The sequence below is a fragment of the Oryza sativa genome, chromosome 5 (assembly GCF_034140825.1).
Source record: "Oryza sativa Japonica Group chromosome 5, ASM3414082v1".
Taxonomy (NCBI): Eukaryota; Viridiplantae; Streptophyta; class Magnoliopsida; order Poales; family Poaceae; genus Oryza; species Oryza sativa.
Genome location: NC_089039.1, coordinates 23,109,707 through 23,130,266, shown reverse-complemented (window position 1 = coordinate 23,130,266; position 20,560 = coordinate 23,109,707). Strand labels below are relative to the sequence as shown.

Sequence of the window (20,560 nt, the reverse complement as noted above, 5' to 3'; positions counted from 1 at the left end):
CTCGTGTTGAGAAAACTTTTCTTCTTTTAGTTCTTCTTCATTCAATTCATTTAAAAAAATGCAAATGGTACTCAAAATTCTCATTGGTATACGTAAAAAATAAGCCAATTTAGTAGCTTTTTGTTCAGTTTCTCATAGAGTAAAAAAATTCTCATCGGTAGTTCGGTACGAGTCAAGGAATGGCCAACTGGCCTGGATTTCCACGTAAAGGACGCGACGAGAAAAAAGACCTCCTTTAGTGCGTAGTCTTAACCAGGCCGAGCCCAACTTGGTTCAGTTAGTGTCCGAAATTTTCACCCATCCGTATTTGTAGGCTGAAATTAAGACTAAAATCACGACCCAAATCCATTAATGACCTGATATCCAAGTTGTGAATTTAAACTAAACTAGAAAATTAGCGTGCCGATAGGCACGCCTACTATTTTATAACCTGCTTGTTTCATAGTAGAATTGATTTATTATAGTTTCGTTCTTCTGGATTCGTAAAAGCTGGTGACTAAAATAGTTGTTGCGTTTATGAACTTGTGCTAGCTAGATAGTTAAATATTGAATAAATCAATGAAAATGGTATTAGAATAGAAGTTGGTAGATATTGGTCGTCAAAGGAAAAAACAACTTAGTATTTATCACGGGTTAAATCGTGGATAGTCAGTACTGTAGTGTGTGGCTTAGAAAAATTGAAAAACTCAATTCAGCTTAGAAAAATTGAATTGAATTAGATTCATTATTATTTTCTGGGGAAATGACTTTCAGCTACCACTTTTTTCATTGAATGATCAATTTGTAATACAAAATTTTCATAGTAATTCAACATAAATTATTTTGAAATGGGCAGAGAACCATATTGTTCCTGTATATCCAGAATCGGCACGCTCGCTACTTTAAAACATGTGCAGTTTCTTAAGTTACTATTGAATGTAACGTTTTTAGAGGATTAAGAAATACCCAAGCTCACAGTATAGGCTAGTTCATGGTAGTATTAATTAGCAGTAAACTGATGTAATTTATCATTACATCCTCCTTGGATATGTTTTTCATATTTTATTTTCTCTCACTTTTTTTTAGGAGCAGGGGCAGCTCTCTTGTTTGTTTATATTTTTTTTCAGCCCAGGAGCTGGTTAGGCCGGCGTGGCCTAGCTCACAAGTATGCGCGGATCCACGGCCCAGCCGGTGCCTACTGAAGCGATCGATTTGAGAGTCTAGAAGCGACACGTGTCGAAAAACTTATGGGACAAGTGGACCAATCAGCTGGCTGGGTCCCCATCTAGCTTTAGAAGTATTGATGATTGGGCCCGTATATAATCGGCATAAGGAAAAGGAATAAGTCCATTTTAACTCCCTTAAATATAGGTCAAATCTAATTCGTATCCCTCATCCGTACGTGATACCGATATCTTCGAGGGAGCTATATTGCACCGGATATTTGAGGGGCTCCAAGTGGACTTACTCCTTAAGGCAATCCGAACGGACTTCCTTACAGTGACAGGCCTTCCTCACGGCCTTTTTCCAGCTGAAGGAATTTTGTCACGGCCTAAACCCATCTATAATATAATCGGAACGGGCTCAGGCCTTGTATGGATAATAATTCAGGCCCAGTTCCTACGAGAAATCCAAACTCTCTCTCTCTTTCCTCCGCGCTAAAACGCGCGCGGGGGAGCGGGAGACACCTAGACGGACAGAGAAGAGAAAAACACTGCGCCGATTAACAAGTGCTTACGGTTTGTTTGGCAACTTAAGTGAAGGGGATTGGGAGCTTACATGAGGAAATTGATGGTGAGATTAAGATGGGAATTTGATTTTTATTCCCAATATCTTGTTTGGCAGAGGTGGTGGAAATTGACATAGAGTTTAGTTAGAGATTAGGTCATTAATGAAAACGGTTAGCTGAGATTTGTTTAGGTAAAGTAAATGAGGAATTCCCTCCAAATTACCACCCCTACCAAGGTATTGAAAAGGAAAGAGTTCCTTCCTCAATTCCCCATCTCCATCCCATCAAAATTTTCATGTCTCCCAACCAAACAAAACAGGTAATAACCTCATCCTTCTAAACAGGTAAAAATCCCTCCAACCAAACGGGCCTTAAAGGATAAACCTGTAAGCCTCTCGAAACTTCGTCACGCGGCCGACCCCAACGCGCCTTTTTCCCCCGTCTCTGGAAAACGCGACACGACTCCGGCGCCGACCTCCACGTACCCCCTCCACCACCCTCGCCACGCGTACGTCCGCCGCGCCACGCTGCTCGAATCGCTCCTCCTCCGTTTATTAAACCCCCGCGCCGCGCACGCCGCGGCACTCGTCGTCATCGTCATCCATTCTCGCATCAACCAAGAGACGCCACGAGCGCGAAGCGAACACACGAAGCGTTCGTCAAGCAAGAACAGAGTTTGTTTGTGCCGCGATGGCGCAGGAGAGCCTGAGGCTGGTGTCGCACCCGATCGCGGCGCACGAGGGGCGGCTGCCGCGGCACTACACGCTGGAGGGGCAGGGCGCGAAGAAGGACATCTCGCCGCCGGTGGAGTGGTACGGGGTGCCCGACGGGACGCGGTCGCTGGCGCTGGTGGTGCACGACGTCGACGCCCCGGACCCGGACGGCCCCATCGTGCCGTGGACGCACTGGGTCGTCGCCAACATCCCGCCCTCCGTCAAGGGCCTCCCCGAGGGCTTCTCCGGCAAGGAGGGCGCCGCCGCCCGCGAGTACGGCGGCATCCAGGAGGGCGTCAACGACTGGAAGCAGCCCGGCTGGCGCGGCCCCATCCCTCCCTCCCGCGGCCACCGCATCCAGTTCAAGCTCTACGCCCTCGACGACGAGGTGCACCTCGGCAACAAGGCAAGTTTTGATCCGATCGAACCATATCTTGTTGCGATTACATGTGCTGTTTTAAGGATTAGTTTAACGGTGGTTGATTCTTGATTGCTTGCAGGTGACCAAGGACAAGCTGATGGACGCCATCGAGGGGCATGTGCTGGGAGAAGCCGAGCTCATGGCCGTCTTCTAGGACGCGAGCTCTCTGCATTTTGACACCCCTGTGAGACTGTTCTTTGCAGAGCTTGTACCATATCACAAACTTGTTGAACTTTTATCCAATAAAAAACAAGTCACTTGGGTGGTGGTGTTATTGAATACAGCATGCATCTACTACGTTATTGCAACATTGGATCACGTCGCGTACTAGTTGATCAGAGAGCGGTTGCACGTAGCAAGCACGACCTGATAGATTGGAAAATTTAATAGGCATGTCGGCCTTTATCGTGTTGGAAAAACGAACTCGGATCAACATCATTACAGCATCCATATGTACTATAGACTATAGTGGTCTGGTCTCTCGCGTTCTCACCCTTCACCTTGCAGTCAATCGTTGGTTCACTTCACTACTCCTAAACAATAACACGTCCAAAAACAGTACAAACGCGCGTGTAATTAGAGGCCAGGCCGCGGCGCGGCGCGGCGTGGCGTGGCGTGGCGCGCCTAGAGCTGGATGGTGACGCCCCTGGCGCCTAGGGCGGAGAGGCGCTCGCCGGCGGGGCCGTCCCTGTCGCCGCCTCCGCCGCCCCTCGACAGGTCGTGCCGCGTCGCGTCGAACTTCTCGCCGTCGCCCCACAGCGCGTAGGCCTCCTCGCCGTGCGCCGCGTCGTCGCCGATCATGAGCTGCTCGTCGGGCATCCGCAGCGGGATGAACAGGCCGATGCCGAGGAGGATGGCCGTGGTGACCACGAGGTTCCACGCGATCACGAACGCGGCGCCGCCGAGCTGCTTGCCGATCTGCTTGATACCGCCGCCGTAGAACGCGCCGCGGAGTCCCGGCACCGTGGACTCGAGGGAGAAGAGCTCCGGGGTGGCCAGGAGGCCCGTGAGGATGCCGCCGAGGAGCCCCGCCACGGCGTGGGTGTGGAACACGGCGAGCGTGTCGTCCACCTTCATCAGCAGCGCTGACTTCTTGTGCAGGATCATCATGGTGAACCACGGCACGCTGCCGGCGAAGATGCCCATTACCACGGCCGCCCAGGTCTGCACCAGCCCTGCTTACACAATTGTGAATAAAACCAACAAATTACTGCTGACATTTGGAAAAATAAGCACAAGCACAACGCAGCATAGGACAACAATTGCAAAACCGGACCTAAAAACATACGAAACTTCTTTTTATTTGCCTCGGATATAAATGTAGAATCATTCCAAGACTAGCCAGGAACCGTGCGTTGCAAAAAAGAAAGAAGAGTTTTTATAGCGGGAGAATAGCTACTTTAGTCCCTAAAGTTTTTCTGTAGGATCAGTTTAGTCCCTAACCTTTTAAATGGTCTAAAGAAATCCTTAAACTTTGTCATAAGGTCTAGAATAGTTCTTGGATCCACCAAAATCATTATATGGATATGCCATGTCATCATTTATGCAAAATCTATGATGAATTGTCCAATTTACCCTTACGTGTATATCGTAGAAAAATAAATATAAGGGTGAATTAGACATAACTATAGGAAAAAATAGTTATCCTTTTTTTCACCCTTTTGAGGTATATTTTTGCTCTTATATTTTACCTTTTGTTTTTTATTTTCCTATGATATATGTAAGGTAAATTGGACAAATCATATAGATTTTGCATAGGAATGTGACATGGCATATCTATGTGACGATTTTGGTGAGACCAAGGACTATATAACACATATGACAAAATTAAAGGGCTTGTTTGTACAATATGAAAGATTAAGGACCATATTAGCTATTCTCCCTTTTATAGCTTACTAAGTCAATTAATAACATATTCACAATCAATTAGGTTATTTCGAAATTTAGAAAGAGCCAATAATAAAATGGAAGAAGACTCGTTGATAGACTCGTTGATTGTAAGGCTCAAATATCAGTAATAGGGGATTAGGGATGATGTGAAATAACGAACATTACCACTATTAATATTTTATCATTTCAAATATATAAAATCTCCGTGTTCTAAATGGGACATGATAAATTCAGAAATTATAAGGAGTGGAGATTTTTCGTGATGGTACCTGCGCCGGGGGTGATGCAGACGAGGCCGGTCATCATGCCCTGCACGGCGCCGATGACGGACGGCTTGCGGAAGAAGATGACGTCGAGGCAGGTCCACATGAGGAGGCTGGTGGCGGCGCAGACGTTGGTGTTGAGCACGGCGACCGACGCCGCGATGTTGGCGGCGTACGGCGCGCCGCCGTTGAACCCGGCCCACCCCATCCACAGCAGCCCGCCGCCCGCGATCATCAGCAGGATGTTGTTCGGTGAGAACCGCTCACGGTCGCTCTTCAGCCTTGGCCCCACCTGCCAGCCACACGCATTAGAAGTCTTAATGGACGATTGGTTAAAGGGTGGTTTTAGCATCTTTGAAAATATATTAGGAGTCATACATTTTTAAATTATAAAATTTGGTAGGTAACTCAAGGTGTCAAAATTTTTAATGTAAAAAACCATCCGTGCATGAAAAAGCTACTAACTAGTACAGTCCTTGCAAAATTCAACGCGCAAGATGATTCTATTCGACTTTGTAGAAAAAGTTTATTTTCGGATTATTACGGAAAAAGATTTTCATTCCAAACGTGCCTAGCTAGTACAGTCCTTGCAAAATTCAGATAGTCCGATCACAAAAGAAACTCAGAAAATAAGCCCATTTTTAACTTGCCGTTTTCTCTATTCTTGACCCAAACCATTAGCCACACAAGTTGGATAACACGAGAAGCAATATCACCAGATATTTTAGCGTGCAGTTACTATCGACGACAACGATCGAGATAATAAATTTCCGGCCACGACGCTAGACTGAATTTCCTGGTGTTGGTGTGGAACCACACCATTTCTTAATAAGCTCGCGTGTATCTGCTTGCTGCTGCAAAGTGGCACACACGATTGCGACCCCAAACACAACAGCAACCGCAAGAACAAAAGGAAGGAAAAAAAATGGAGCGCGCGCCAACGAAGTCTTCCGGGCACGGCAGGCAGCGGCAGCCATCACCGCCGCCCACCAGCCGAAGCAAATGGACGCGGTCCAATGTTCACACATTCCATGTGGTAAAAGGTGTTTTAACCCTTTTATTGGGTGCAGCTATCAGCCTATCAGCGGCAATGTGATGCTACGTATCATGTGACTTCCCAAAGGGTAGAAAAAAAAATCTACAACCAGCTGATGCATTGATTTCCATTATTTTCTACTAATTTTCCCCCATGGTGACTTTGAACATGAAGTAATTTCTGGTCTAGACATTGTACGTACTACGACTAAATTCTATTGAGAATTTTGTCATGGAGTGTGATGCATTCTCATGAGGAATCCAGATTGATGGGTCAAACAAATGGTACAGGGTAGTACCAGTACCTAACACGCGTTGGACAAACCCGAGACGCCGGAACAGTGAAGTCGCCGGATCAAAAAAACCGGGGTGGGTGACGTCATGATTCCGACAATGACATGTGATCCAACTGAGGAGAGGAAAGAAAGAAAGAAAGGAAAAAAAACGAGAGACGAACGTACCCAGTAGGCGGCGGTGAAGCCGGCGATGCCGGAGGAGAGGTGGATGACGTAGCCGCCGGAGTAGTCGATGACGCCCCAGCGGTAGAGGAAGCCGCCGCCCCAGAGGCTGAAGGCGCCGACGGTGTAGGAGAGGAGGAGCCAGAGCGGGGTGAAGGCCATCCAGGCCTTGATGTTCATGCGGCCGAGGACGGAGCCGGCGAGGAGGACGAGCGTGATGGCGGCGAACTCGAACTGGAAGAGCACCAGCGTGGCCTCCGGGTAGAAGGGCTCGGTGCGCGGGATGGCGCCGTGCGCGGTGGCCGGCAGCGTGGCGCGGCCGACGAGGTAGCTCTGGGTCAGCGCCACGCCGGCCTTGCCCCAGAACGGCAGCAGCTGGTCGCCGAACGCCATGCGGAAGCCGACCAGCACCCACACCAGCAGCGACGACGCGTAGGCGTAGAGCGCCATGAACGCCGAGTTCACCGCCCACTTCTTCTTCACGATGCTGCCGTACAGCACCACCAGCCCGGGCATCGACTGGATCCCCACCAGCGTCGACGCCGTCAGCTGCCACGCGTTGTCCCCCTTGTTCAGCCAGTCCGGCACCGCCGGTAGGCTCGCCGAGTACGCCCCCGCCGCCGCCATCTCGCCCTCCCCTAGTCCCCTTCCCTTCCCTTCTTGCGCCGCGCCGCACGGACGAATCGCTACTTGAGGTCTTCAAGTCCGCGCTCCTGTGCTGTGCCGGACGAGAGGAGACGCGAAAAATTACAAGTGGCGCGAGCTCCCGCGCGTTTGACAGCGAGCCGACTCCACCATTTATATTGTGTTTCGGCGTGATTCATCGTACGAGTTAAACTAGCTAATAATTGGTACGGGCTCGAAGAGGGGAATCGATCGAGTTCGTGATGGATGGCCACGAAACGGCCAATGAAATGGCGAGGGGAGCAGGGTAGCCAAAGCCTCCGAGTCAACGCCGGAGGCAGCCATTTCTCGCAAGATGGCCCACGGGATATGGTTGTGTGTGGCGTGATGCGCCTTTTCTTCCTTAGTTTTTACTTAAAACTTTTCTTCTCTTCATAGATGTGGCATGTCTTGGTTTGTCCTGAAGGAAAAGAAAATAAATAGGCCTGATACATGACTTGAGTTTTTCGTGTTCTTTATGCCCACTTTGTCTTTTTAATGATGGTAGTTGAGGAGATTCCTAAGTCCAAACCTTGATTGGCTTCTTTGTGGAGAATAGACATGTAGATTCAGCAGTATCGCCACCCTCCTTGTATCGGACCTTGGGTATCATCCTACTTGTATTAGAATTTGAGCTTGTTCTGAAAAAAGAATCTCCTCTTGTACTATAGAAGGAGTACAGTGTAATTGATGCGCACGAAACCAACTCACGGAGCAGATACGATGTACTACCTGCACGAACAGGAGATACTAAGGGCATGTTTGAATAATGGGATATTCCAAACTATCCCAAAAAATCAGCTCCATATGGGAAAGGGCTGTTAGAGAAAATCCAATCACTTGAGCAGCCTGAAAGAAGCCAATCAAGGTCTAAAAATTAGGGGCAATTGTAAATTTACCACTACTTTGAATCGTTATTGCAAAACTACCACTAGAAAATTGCAAAAATGCAACTAGAACCGTCATTCGAGTGGCAAATCACAATATTTACGTTTATAACAAGTAGGTGCAAATTATAATGATATATACTCCCTCCGTACTCGTAAAGAAAGTCGTTTAGGATAATGTTTAAGCCAAACCTTAGGAATATAAATCATGAATAACTCTAAAGTTGTTAAGTTTGAAAATGTAAAAATTATATGAATAGATTTATCTTGAAAAATACTTTCATAAAAGTATACATATATAACTTTTCAATAAATATTTTTATAGAAACAAGAAGTCAAAGTTGTGTTTTGGAGATCGTGTCGCTGTACAAAACGACTTCCTTTACAGGTACGGAGGAAGTACTCCCTTTGTCTAAAAAAACTCAAATCCTATAAAATAATCTAGACATACATTTTTTGAAACAGGAGAGTACTGTTGACTACATAATATGTGTGTGTTTCTAAAAAGAGGTGCTAGGCGAGGTAGGCACCGCTTAGCCACCCGACTACTGCCGTGTTTAGTTTATCCCCAACTACCCTTAAAACTTTCCTACACACATAAACTTTCAACTTTTTTTTTTCAAACTTCCAACTTTTTTAAGGAACTAAAGACAGCCTTACTCTGTGACAAAAAAAATACGGTGACAAACCATTTGTTGGCGAAGACTACATTTGACATCAGCTCGTCTATACATAACATAAATATAATTTAGAAATAGAAATATAGTTGCAGAAGAGATACAATTTTATTTCAAACAATTTTTGCGGCAAATTCAACTAGTTTCATGCTAGAAAACAATTTCTAGATTTGAGACGATGTACTATAGATGGTGGCCAGTTGGCACGCTTTCTGACCAAGAAAGCTGTTGTAGACCAGAACCTTTTTTTAAGTCAAAACCGTTTGAAGTGTTTTTTGGATTATTCTTGGCTTACCCCCGAGCACTTATCTTGAAGTTTTTAACTGACAACGGTATACACTGTACGTACGTTGGTACACTGACCGAAGAGTTTGCTTTACGAATTTTTGTTTTCAAATACTAATTACATTGTCATCCAAAATATGCGGATAGACCTGGTGCAAGATGCAATTTTCTCGTATATACATATGACATCCCTAGAAACAAGGTGAAAAGTGGGAAAAGATGTGCAAAAAACATGGACAAGATATACCCACCCTCTCAAGTCTTGCCCCAACTGGTTCTCAAAAAAAAAGTCTTGCCCCAACTCCACCCCAATCGTCTATTCGTCTCCCATCATACGGCCCCAATAGGGTATATCTCATCTTCTCTAGAATATTCTCACAATTCACAAATATATAATGTAATTCTCAACGTGAAAATGTTTTTTTCTTTTGGAATCTAGAGTAAGTTGCCAAGGTATAATACAATACTGGACAAGATGACTAATGTTCAGTCCAAACTATAGATCCACCATTTTGTTGTACCAGTATATAATTGCACGTCGTGTAAGGGTGATTCTGATGAACCAAAACCGGGGCCGTCGACTCGACATTAGATCCCAGCATTTATGGTTTGCTACTTCTTTGTTTAGTCAATCACCCAATTTTGTAGCCACAACTTGCATTACACAATGCTTGCAGCAATTTGAAGCATATGAATACATGTTGTGGCAAAGACCAGGGCAACCCCAGTTTCAGGATAATGATTTACTGTACTAGTAGTGTATAAAAACTGCACATCCCCAAGAGGGGTATATGAGAGAGACCAGGTGCACCAGAACACTTACCGAGAGAGAGAGCTGAAGTGCTGGGAGACATGTCCACCATCCTGCAGCACCGCTGAATAATGAACGCATCAGCCACGCCAAGTTGATATAAACTTCTGCTGATCCACAATAAAGGAATCAAATTAGGTCAGCCCTTAGTCATCTACACATGAATGAAATGAAATGCTCGAGGGACAAGAAGCTTGCCTCCTGGATCTGGCAAGGCAGAGTGAATCTAGCTGACTACATCAGTGATGACTAGTACCTTGGTATCTGGACACAGGTGTTTGTTTAATACGCTAGTATTAATTATGCATCCCTCCTCCCTTCCCCACCCCATTCTGGAGAAAAACAACCAAAAGTTTAAATAGGAACTCAATTCTAATGAAAATGATGTTTCCTTAATTCTTAGGGTAGCATAGAGTAAACACTTTTTCCAGCCTTGTTCAAACCGAGCGTGTGGTCATACATGAATAAAAAGCTCAGATAGAACATGTAGGTAACAGGTTTAGACAAATGCATAGTATTATTTTGCTGGATGTGCATAGTATTATTTTGCTAGATGTACATAATAAATGCAAATGGATCTCCAATCCTAACTCCTTTTGTGTGGTAGAGAGCGAACTAATCCATCAAGTGGATACTTGTTTTATTCTGTAGGCATTGCACATCATCCAATTAAACCATAGCAGTATAGTACGGTTTAGTCATTCTAGGTATATGTAAATTAAAAATATTAGCTAATAGCCATTTGCATCCGACAACTCCAGTTCATGCAACGCATACAGGTTTGACACAACATTTCTTTGTCAAATTCACGTCAGCATCATTATTCTAAAGCAGTCAAAAGGGGATAATAGTTCAAATTCTGACTATCTGTAACTGTTGTGCTATTCATATCCAGGTAATTTACCACCAAGTCACCAACACAATGCAATAAACTGTTACTGTCAATCTTAACTATCCAGGCAGTGTTGAATATTCCAACTTTATCAACAAGCATGCACAGTACCTCAAATCCCTCAATTTGCTTTCTCCTGACTTTTAGTTTCCATACCCACTGCAGCAGCCAAGCTCAACTTTGATCACCAATGCTCCAGATCATTGACATGCTGTTTCAAAATAAATAGGTCCTGTAAAAGCCCAAGGCACAAGTTGTAACATGTTTACAAAAGGTGCTGTAAAGAATGACGTTTTACTAAATAAGTTGATTCAAGCATACCTCAAAGGTTGAAACAATGGAAGTTTGTAACTTGAATGTTGCTCATAACATATAACAGTGATGGAAACAAAAGGAGACATTTTTGGGGGAATTTCGGAGAATGAGAATTCTCCTCAACATTTATAAATATCTCTGTCCGTACATCACTTATTGAATGAGTAAGAGAATAGGCTGACAGCATGCCTTAATATTCAAGTGCACTGTACATCAATCTATTTAGACCTAAAACCTTTACAACAGCAACTACAGGATGGACTTTAGTCAACAAAATTCATTAGTCACGTGTGCCCTCGATATGATTAAGCTAGCTGGAAATCAATGAATCAAGAATTTAGTGTTGATAATGCCCTTATAGTTCTACCATTTCCAACTTCACATGAGCTCCATCTACTGCATACTTCCAGTACCAGGTTCCACTGTCCATCATTTCCTTGCTTATGGGATCTAACTTAGCAACAAATTCTGGTGATAGAGAAATTCAGTCAGATACAATGAGACACAAAATAAAGGTTTTCAGCACAGGTAGTTTATTGAATAGTAAACTTCAAGGAGAAAAACTGATGCATTATGCACGACTCTTTTCACATCACAAGTAATCTTAGTAGAAAAATAGGTCAAGGTGGTAGCCTTTTCGCAAAATGGCACCAAAGATAAGAGGAAAATAGGACATGTAATTAACAAACCTGGTCCATCTTGAACAATGCGCATTCTATGACCAGTGGGAACTTCAAAGATATGGTTACCCTGGTAGAACAAGGATATACAATAGTAAGAAAAAAGAAAAAGCGGGGACACTATTCAAAGTGTTTATTTTTTAGATAATGGAATTCAAAGTGTTTATAAATAATTGCACCTTAAGGACAACATCTTTTGCCTCAAATTCGGCATTTTCATGAAGAATGATCTTCACAGATTCTGATCTCTCGACATCATGCTTCCAGTAGACATTATTGGCAGAACTCCAGTTGATCCCTTTATTCACAATTTTAACACTTTGCAGTTTGCATCTCCCACACCTTTCAACAACCATGGAGTTTTGAGTTTCGTCTGTACAGGACAAGAGTTTACAGATAAGAGTGCAAGGAAAGGATTTTACCTGGCACCATAGTGCATTATTTGTTCTCCAGTATTATTCTTGTTGGTTGAACCCATAATATTGTCAGCTAAAACGATTAGGCTTCCATCGAGCTAAAACTTAAACAAATAAAGTTAGTTTGCCATATAAAGGAAAATGTAGAAGGAAACTATGTCCTTTGATGGTTACTACTTACCTCAACATCTTGCCATAGAAATTCTGCCACCTCTATTTGCAATTCTGAACCTTGAGAGACCGAGCCACCTACAAACTGCATGTACGGAAACTTAGGCTACTAACTGACCGTCAAAGATAACTAAGCTATAAAAGTGACAATATATAAACAGTTTCAGATTGTAACTATTAGCACCTAAGCATGTAAATTATATAATACATAGGGTGTCAATGGCCTGAGTATCGCATACTGCTCCATCATTCAGCTTCTAGTTTCTGCAATTGGCCCCCTTTTCTATGAACAATTTATCAAACCTATCTAACAAGCTCAAAGAAACAGCACAAAACAGCAGAATAGCTTGTTCTCTAAAGAAACAGCAGAATGGCATTTATTCACTCGTGAGCATTAAATACTGTGCTAGTACTTGTTTTTGTTTTAAGGTCCAAATGACTGCCTTTTTAAAGTAAAAACAGTCAGGAGCTAAATGTAAGCATTTGCTGCCAATATATCTGCTAAAAATTATATCTGCACAAACAGGAATATGGGGGCATCAAGGGGCCCAGGTAAAAAGAACTCTGCCTTTCTCGATTGTGCCTTGACAGTTGCAGTTATAGGCAAGTAGCTAAGCTATTCGTATAGGTAAGAAAGCCACAGCACGTTTACCATTTTGGAATAGGCAGGTAGTTAATATGTTCGTTTAGAGAAGAAAGCCTCAGAGTCATGTTTTCATATTTGCTGTTACACAATTACAGTAACTCAGTAACATACCTTCTGCCTTGTGATATCCCAAAATGGACCTAAAGCAGGATGAAGAAATATAAGAAAAGGTGGTCCAGAACGCAAGTATTCACAGTTGTCTTTGACCTGAAAATAGGAAAGAATAAATTTAAATAAGCCATTAGAAAGGTAGCCCACGCACAATATAAGTGGTCAGTGCTCACTAAGTTTGTCTTTTGACCAGACAACTGAAAAAATCATAGGAAGTTGGAATCCAATTGGCATCTAATATTTTTCATATACAGATTTTATGTTCCAGCAGAACATGTCACCAGGAACTTTTACTCCCTAGCACATACTCCCTCCATCCCAAAATATAAGCATTTTTAGCATAGTGACAAGTCAAACATTTTTAACTTTGACCATTAATAACAAAAAAATAAAAAAGATCAATCATATAAAATTAATGTTATTAGATATATCATTAAACAAACTATCATAATATAAACTCTTTTTATTTAAAACATCTTACTTCTATAGATATTGTTAGTCAAAGTAACATCTTGGAGACCGTGTCAGTGTCCTAAAATGCTTATATTTTCGGACGAAGGGAGTAAGTGACTAAGTTGCAATGTTGCCATTAATTGACTAAACATCAATATGGCCCCACCTCAAGATGAGGCAATGGTCCAGGAATCCAGGTATTTGAAACTACATAGTATTTTTTTTTAATCTTTTCATTATTCTATCTAACAGCAGAAGTAAATCAGATAACCATATCTATCAAACAAATTTGAGTCTGTTGATTTGTTCTCATGTGAATGTAATATTGTTTCGGTTTAATGAAATCAATACGAAATAGAAAGTTGATACTTCCAAATATAGATATTCATGTTACCTTACTGGATGACATTTTAATGAACCAAGTTTTAAAGTTTCAAAATATCAACTAAAATACTATTGCTAGGTAGAACTACAACCAGCGTTAACCAACCATAACACCATAGGTTCTGTGTTACTGAAGTAGGCTAGCATTACATGGAATGTCGATTCATGTCACATGTAAAAAAATAAAATTAAGAAAAAAAAACAAAAGTAAATCTACCTTGGGAACCTTTACATTGCAGCTAGAAAGGAGATCATAAGCATTACGCATAATGTCAAGGAGTGAACCCTCTGGAGTCTGTAAAGCAAGCAAAGTGTATACTTGTGACATGCAAGTTTGAGAAACTTTCAGTTGCTCAAGTTATTATGGCAAGTTTTAGAAGAAATAGCGAATTGCACAACCAAGTGCATGCCAGAAAGATCTAGAATCAATGTCATCATGCTATGCACACTTTTGAGTCCCAAAATAAATTAATGAATCAACAGTTTTATGTTCAAAACGGGCTCAATTACAGGGTAGAAAAGAAATATTATTATAACAATAATAAAAGGCATGATATAGAGTTCTAGACAGGCAAACATTCATGCAAGCACCAGCATATAACTTTGAACGCTTGGCACTTTGGCAGTACATATTGCTAAGTGCTGATCCACCAAATGAAATTCTCAGTAACTGTCATGACAATAATCAGATTTCACAATCAATATAAACAAGCAATTTTGTCATTTCTGATTCACTTATTTGGATCTGCAGTGTGGTCAACCAGACATCAGGCAAATTGTGAAAATATACCAACTTGGGGATTTTTGGTGGTGGTGGGGTGTGTGTGGTGGTGGTGGGGAGGTTACAGAAGTATACTACCAGGCTTCGCCCAGTAGTTGATTTTATAAATTAAGAAAACATGAGAATCCAATAATTGGATTGAGAAGCATGGTATACTAACCTGGTGCAATGACTTATCTTCTGATTTCAGCTTCCTTTTAGCTGACGAAGTGACTTTTTTCCTTTCGTTGTACACAATGAATGTGTCTAGCTCACCTGTGACATGAGATTGCTAAACATCAAGTATCCCAACAAACAAAGGGGAAAGGGTAGTTTGATGGATACACGATGAATATCACATATGAAAACAATGACATACTTTCTATTCCTTTACTGCACCTGTAGTTATATGTGTTCATAAAATTATCCGCTATGTTTTGCATCGTGCATTCTAACCTGCCTCCAGCAGCACTGTAAGAGAGGAAAAGTTAATCATTAAAGAAGAGAGATACTATAATACTATCGTAGTAAATTGAATAAACTAAACAAGACTTGGTAATATCTTTAATGTGCCTCCAATGCCCACCTTACACAAGAAATGGAGTAATCAATACTACGCAAAATGAGAGAAATATATTCTACATCATTGAACCCATCGCTCAGAAGCATATCTACACTGAAACAATAATAATAATTTAAACAGCAGAGTTCCTAAATATCTGGGGAAATTAAGACACGAATGAGGAGCTATGGAAATTGAGACTAGGAAAGCCTTTGATGTTTGTTAAATTGAATCTTTGCACCTGTTCAAACTAACAGTACTTCTATATGGCATGACAGAGGGACATTGACATGTAACCGCAAAGATAAACAAATTGAAGCATTATGTGGGATACCATTTTTTTCTCTAACTAACAGAAAAGGATAGCTTTTGAGGCGTGATTCAACTATAGAAAGCATAATGCACCAATTCATTCCAAACCAAAAGAGGAGTTAAGTGGTCAATCTGCACCAAACAATTAGGATAAAATGGTGACTCAATCTTCAGTTGATAGAAACATTCAGTTTTATCTTTGGTCCGATTTGACTTTCTTGCATATGTAGAATTCTTATATGAAGTCACTAAATTATTTCAGGTTTCATGCCCTTGCTACAAAAAACCACCAAGCTATACTCAGGGAGTTTATGCCAACATGAATAGAGTAAAACAACTGCTTTCATTATAAGCAATCGCGCAAATATGTTATGAAGCGCCCATGCTTGCCACTGTATCATTTCTTGACGTGGATTTTTCTTTCTTTATGTGGATACCACAGAAATCAGCATGATTTTGATATATGTTTGGAAATTAATTATACTTTAAGATAGAAACATAAGCCTAAGTGCACTAGTAAGAACCATGACCCAAACTGTACAAGTACAAATAAAATGCAACGGTGCTTATAGATGGACCAGAAGTCTAAAGTGAATTTATTGGAAAGCAAGTACCTACACTCAAAGCCCAGATGATCCAAGTATGACACAGCTTTTTTCAAATTTAGCACCATTCCGGGTAAACAGCTAGCATTTTTGCGCGAACCAACTTCCTCTGCTGCTTGCAGATCAACATATAGTATATTTGTATTTGCTGGATAGTTAGCCTGCAAACTAAATTAAGAAAAGTATAGATGATAAAATGTCAATACCTATAAAAGGAAAACAGCCTTATTCATATGCATCAAACATAAAGGGTGAAGCAGATAAAGTATATGTTGCCATACAGCATCAATATTTTAATATTCAGGTAGGTTTGCATACTTGCATTGCATTTACTATTTCCAAAAGTCAAAGTAACACAAACTATTGGTATTGTTCTGGAATCTTGATTTTTTTTCCCCTTGATACTTTTACCAACAGAAAGTATCACTCTCGAAGACTGCTTCATAAACCTTTCTGTTACAGTTTTGATACTAAGAACCTAAGTTTATAACTCGCATTTATTAAGATATTAAAATTAGCCATCAAATTTCTTCCTAATCATATGAACATTCCAGTATGATTAACAATTTAATATATAGGAAAATTAAAACAGGAGGAAGGGTAAAGCATCACGAGCAGAAAAATAAGTACGCGGTTGGATAAAATTGAAAGAAATATTTACCTGCCATTTGTTACTGTTGGTTCTGGGATGCCATATTTTTCAAACTCAGTGTATTCAATGCAAGTGATACCATATGCCCATTGTCCATCCTGGTTTTCTTTTTCGATTAGTACATTTACCCCTTCAGTAGCACCTGGTCTTCGTTCACAAGACGCAAAACCTAATTTCTGGAGTATGATATGTCAGAATATGGAAAGAGAACACAATAGTTGAATTCAAAGGTGCAAAGTTAACATGGCAGCCAGGATTTGCATCAGTAGCTAATATGGAACACTCAAAAGGTAAAATGAAAAAGAGTTTCATATTACCCCTGGGAAAACTTTTACCTTATCGTGACGCAGGCCTATTCCTGCCAATGCCATCAGTGTTAAATCAGTTGCAGCCACAACATTGCTGAAAATTACAAGACATGCACAGTTACTTCCTTTCCAAATAATATGTTTTGACAATGATTAACAAACATTTGATTCTTAGGATAACCTGACTTGACGTACAGTTGCGCCTTTTCTGCCATTTTGGTAAAGCCATTGGAATATACCTCTATCACATGCAAGTTTCCAAATAGCACCATGACCACCAGGCTTACCAACAGGAAAAAGTGCTCCGCTGGTTAACCATTTACCATCCTTAGCATTTACTACAGGTACCAAAGGCTATAAAAGTCATGATGAGATTTAGTTAGCACTGTACCATAGTTTTGGACAGAATGAGTACCGATTTTACAGACTAGAAAGACACACACCAATAAATAAATAAATAAATAAATAAATACTAGAAATCTTGATTATATACCTGTTCAAATAAGCGGAAATTCTCACGGCCTCTGCCAAACCATTCAAGTCTTTCACATATTGCAGTTATATGCTCATGGTTATCCTTCACAGAGCTTGTCATGATCGCGACAGGAGTTATACATTGTTTCCCAAAAATCTTGAAATGCAAAAATTCCCTAGCCTGCCAAATATGGTGCCATTCACACAATTATATTACTGGTCATAGTTCTTTGAACCTTTTTAAATTTCTCATGACAGAGTGCTACAAAGGAAAAGTTATGCAAGTAATACATATGTAACCATAGACACTTTACACCCTTTTCAATCCTTGTGAAAGAACATTACATAAATGTGGTTTGCTAGAATATTTTTCATATAGAAGTTAGTGTCACCTAATGAGGTGTACTGCATAAATAGAATGCGGAAGGAGCAAACCAGGTGGTTTCTACTTCCTCCATTTCATATTATAAGACTTTCTAGCATTGCCCACATTCACATATATGTTAATGAATCGAGACATATACGTGTGCCTAGATTTATTAACATCTATATGAATATGGGCAATGCTAGAAAGTCTTATAACCTGAAAGCTAAGCCAGTCAATCCCCTATTGTTTTCAACTTTCAAGTGATACCCTCAGTAAAAATATTACAAATAAACAAAAGTTCCATATACTTAGCAGAAGTACCTGCAGATCACGTATGAGGCCTTCTAATAGAGATCTCCCACAATAAGGAAGCAATGCAGCAGGGAGGGATTCACCAGTATCCGAGTCCACTAAACCAAGACGATCACCAGCACCACCAATCGGATAAATCTCTCCTAGTTCTGGCAAACCCTAGAAACGGTCAAATTTCAGTTCATCTAAAGAGAATGTAATGTCTTTGACAAAATGTCCCGCACTAAAAAAATCAGACCACAAATCGCACGGACTATGCTATTGATCTCTTTGGTCAATTTTAGGTAATGTAGACTAGGAAGTAACCTCAATCCCCCACAGAGCAGCTTGAGATGCATATTCCGTATCTTCCAATAGATTAAGTCCACTTGGAACATGGAAGTCAATAGACTTGTGTTTGCTAGGCCGGTGCTTGTGGTCCTTCGAGGCTGAAAGCAACTCCAATGCCATAATCTGATAGCTGGAACCAATAAAGGAATACCGATAGTGTTTCAGATATCAGGGTGAAAGCAAAACATTGTTTAAATTTTAGTGATGTTTTAAAGAGCACTGCACTAGAGTACAAACAAGCTATGGCAATAAGGTTACCAACTCCCAGATTTTGGCCAGGAGCACAGGATTGCTTGGCAACTTTAGTTAATCCCTCGTTTTACTAAGTCTACAACTAAAGCAAAGCAGCAAACAAGCAATTCTCAGTTTCTCACCCGATGATGCCTCCAATGCAGTCATAGAACACGTCGATGTCGCCGAGGAATTTGAGCAGACGCCGGAGAAGCTCCGATTCCCCGCTCTCCGCCACACCCTCCACCACTCCCTCCGAGCTCCACTTGCCGACCAAAGCAGCCAAGCTAGACAGCGCCTGCCGCAGGGCGCTCCGACCATCGCTCCCGCCGTTATGGTGGTGATGGTGCTCGTGGCCGCGACCGTCCCAGTCGAGCTCCGCGCCGAGCACGTGTTCCTGGCCGGCGGCGACTAGGCATTTGAGCAGGAACACCTCCCGCGGCTCGAGCGCGCCCAGAACCCCACCATTCGACCCCTCCCCGAAGAACTCGACCACCCGGGTCTCGGCGTCGAGCGCGCGGAGCTTGTCGGCGAGGGAGCGAGCCCCGCGGAGGCGCGCGCGCAGGGCGGAGAGGCGCGCGAGCTCCGCCGCGAGCGCCAGGTCCCCGCCGCCGCGCGGCTGCTCGCGGGAGGTGGCCGGCCCGGGCCCAACCCCTCGCTCGAGTGGCGCGGTGGAGACGCTCTGCGAGCGGGAGGCCGAGGACGGGGACGGGGATGGGGAGGAGAGCGCGGAGAGGACACGTCCACGGCGGCGGCGGCGGCGGCAGCCGGGGGAGCGGAGCGGCGGGAGGCGGGGCGAGCAGAGGTCGAGGCGGAGGTGGGGTGGAGGCAGCGTGCGAGAGGCCATGCGAGGAGTGGAGAGCAGAGGAGGTGGTGGTGGTGGAGAGCGAGCGGGCGGGAGGAGGGGGGGGAGAGGTGAGACTTGAGAACGAGGGAGAGAATGGATAAGAGGAGGACGGCGAGACCGCGAGAGCGAAAGCGAAGGGGGCATATGCTCTCGGGCGGAATCTCGGGTACCCCTGCGTGCGCGCGGGCGTCGCGGAAGACGCGCGCCCGGCGCGCCGGTTGTCACTTGTCAGGTGATCTTTTTGCTGTTTTCTGGTGGGGCCGTGGGCTGCTTCTTGAAACTTCGTTGCTCGTAGCCCATTTAGGGCCTGTTTGGTAAGACCAAAAATATGGGTCCATTACTGTGTATGGATCAGAAAAAAATGGAAAATTTTGAGGAAAAAGTACACCGAAGGTCCCTCAACTTCTCATCGAGTTAAAAAATATCCTCAAACCGCAAAACCAGATATCCGGCGTCCCTTAACTAATCAAAGCTGGTCACAATAGATCCTTATGTGGTTTTGACCCTTGGTTTTGGCCTACGTGGCGGCTGAGTCAGCGTGGGCCCCACGTGTCAAGGTTATCCACGTCAGCCTCCTATCCTTCTTTCCCCTTTTCTCTCCCGTCATCATCTCTCTCTCTCACACACACTTCTCTACAAGCTGGCCAGGGCGAGGCAGGAGAGAAGGAGCGCGGTGCCACGACGGTGGCGGTCACAGTGGGGAAGCACGTAGAGATGACACAAACGTGTGCGGGACGAAGAGGATGGGCACGATGCGGCGGGCGTGGACGCTGGGAGGCTGGTGAGCTCCTCCCAAGTACAAATCCGATGTCGGCTTTGGCTTGGCGGTGGCGGCAAGGCGGGAGGAATGCAGCGAGGAGGGCGACGCCATGAGGGCGCTTGAGGACCAATGCTACGATGGTGGGGAGGCACGGGGAAGAC

General features: G+C 43.2%; 3 protein-coding genes across 4 annotated transcripts; 1 reads left to right on the top strand and 2 right to left on the bottom strand.

Annotated features, from left to right (window-relative positions):
* Positions 1 to 2,295: 2,295 nt before the first annotated feature.
* On the top strand, positions 2,296 to 3,123 carry LOC4339065 (uncharacterized). The gene is made up of 2 exons (XM_015784077.3): positions 2,296 to 2,827; positions 2,922 to 3,123. The coding sequence occupies exons 1-2, from the start codon at positions 2,399 to 2,401 to the stop codon at positions 2,994 to 2,996; spliced, it is 504 nt and encodes a 167-aa protein (XP_015639563.1). The 5' UTR covers positions 2,296 to 2,398; the 3' UTR covers positions 2,997 to 3,123.
* Positions 3,124 to 3,214: 91 nt separating this feature from the next.
* On the bottom strand, positions 3,215 to 7,366 carry LOC4339064 (ammonium transporter 2 member 1-like). The gene is made up of 3 exons (NM_001420531.1): positions 6,492 to 7,366; positions 5,002 to 5,287; positions 3,215 to 4,017 (listed from the first exon to the last, which is right to left on the bottom strand). Exons 1-3 carry the CDS (start codon positions 7,113 to 7,115, stop codon positions 3,467 to 3,469), a joined length of 1,461 nt encoding a protein of 486 aa, NP_001407460.1. The 5' UTR covers positions 7,116 to 7,366; the 3' UTR covers positions 3,215 to 3,466.
* Positions 7,367 to 11,103: 3,737 nt separating this feature from the next.
* Positions 11,104 to 19,769, bottom strand: LOC4339063 (UTP--glucose-1-phosphate uridylyltransferase 3, chloroplastic). 2 transcript variants are annotated; one of them, XM_015784074.3, is made up of 17 exons: positions 18,936 to 19,769; positions 18,538 to 18,691; positions 18,241 to 18,390; positions 17,572 to 17,733; positions 17,260 to 17,432; positions 17,106 to 17,172; positions 16,780 to 16,946; positions 16,128 to 16,286; positions 15,019 to 15,110; positions 14,821 to 14,915; positions 14,097 to 14,174; positions 13,043 to 13,138; positions 12,296 to 12,370; positions 12,121 to 12,212; positions 11,878 to 12,040; positions 11,708 to 11,768; positions 11,104 to 11,486 (listed from the first exon to the last, which is right to left on the bottom strand). In XM_015784074.3, exons 1-17 carry the CDS (start codon positions 19,637 to 19,639, stop codon positions 11,374 to 11,376), a joined length of 2,601 nt encoding a protein of 866 aa, XP_015639560.1. In that variant the 5' UTR covers positions 19,640 to 19,769; the 3' UTR covers positions 11,104 to 11,373. The 2 variants fall into 2 exon arrangements, with proteins under 2 accessions (XP_015639560.1, XP_015639561.1); XM_015784075.3 differs by lacking the exon at positions 14,097 to 14,174.
* Between the last annotated feature and the right edge of the window lie 791 nt (positions 19,770 to 20,560).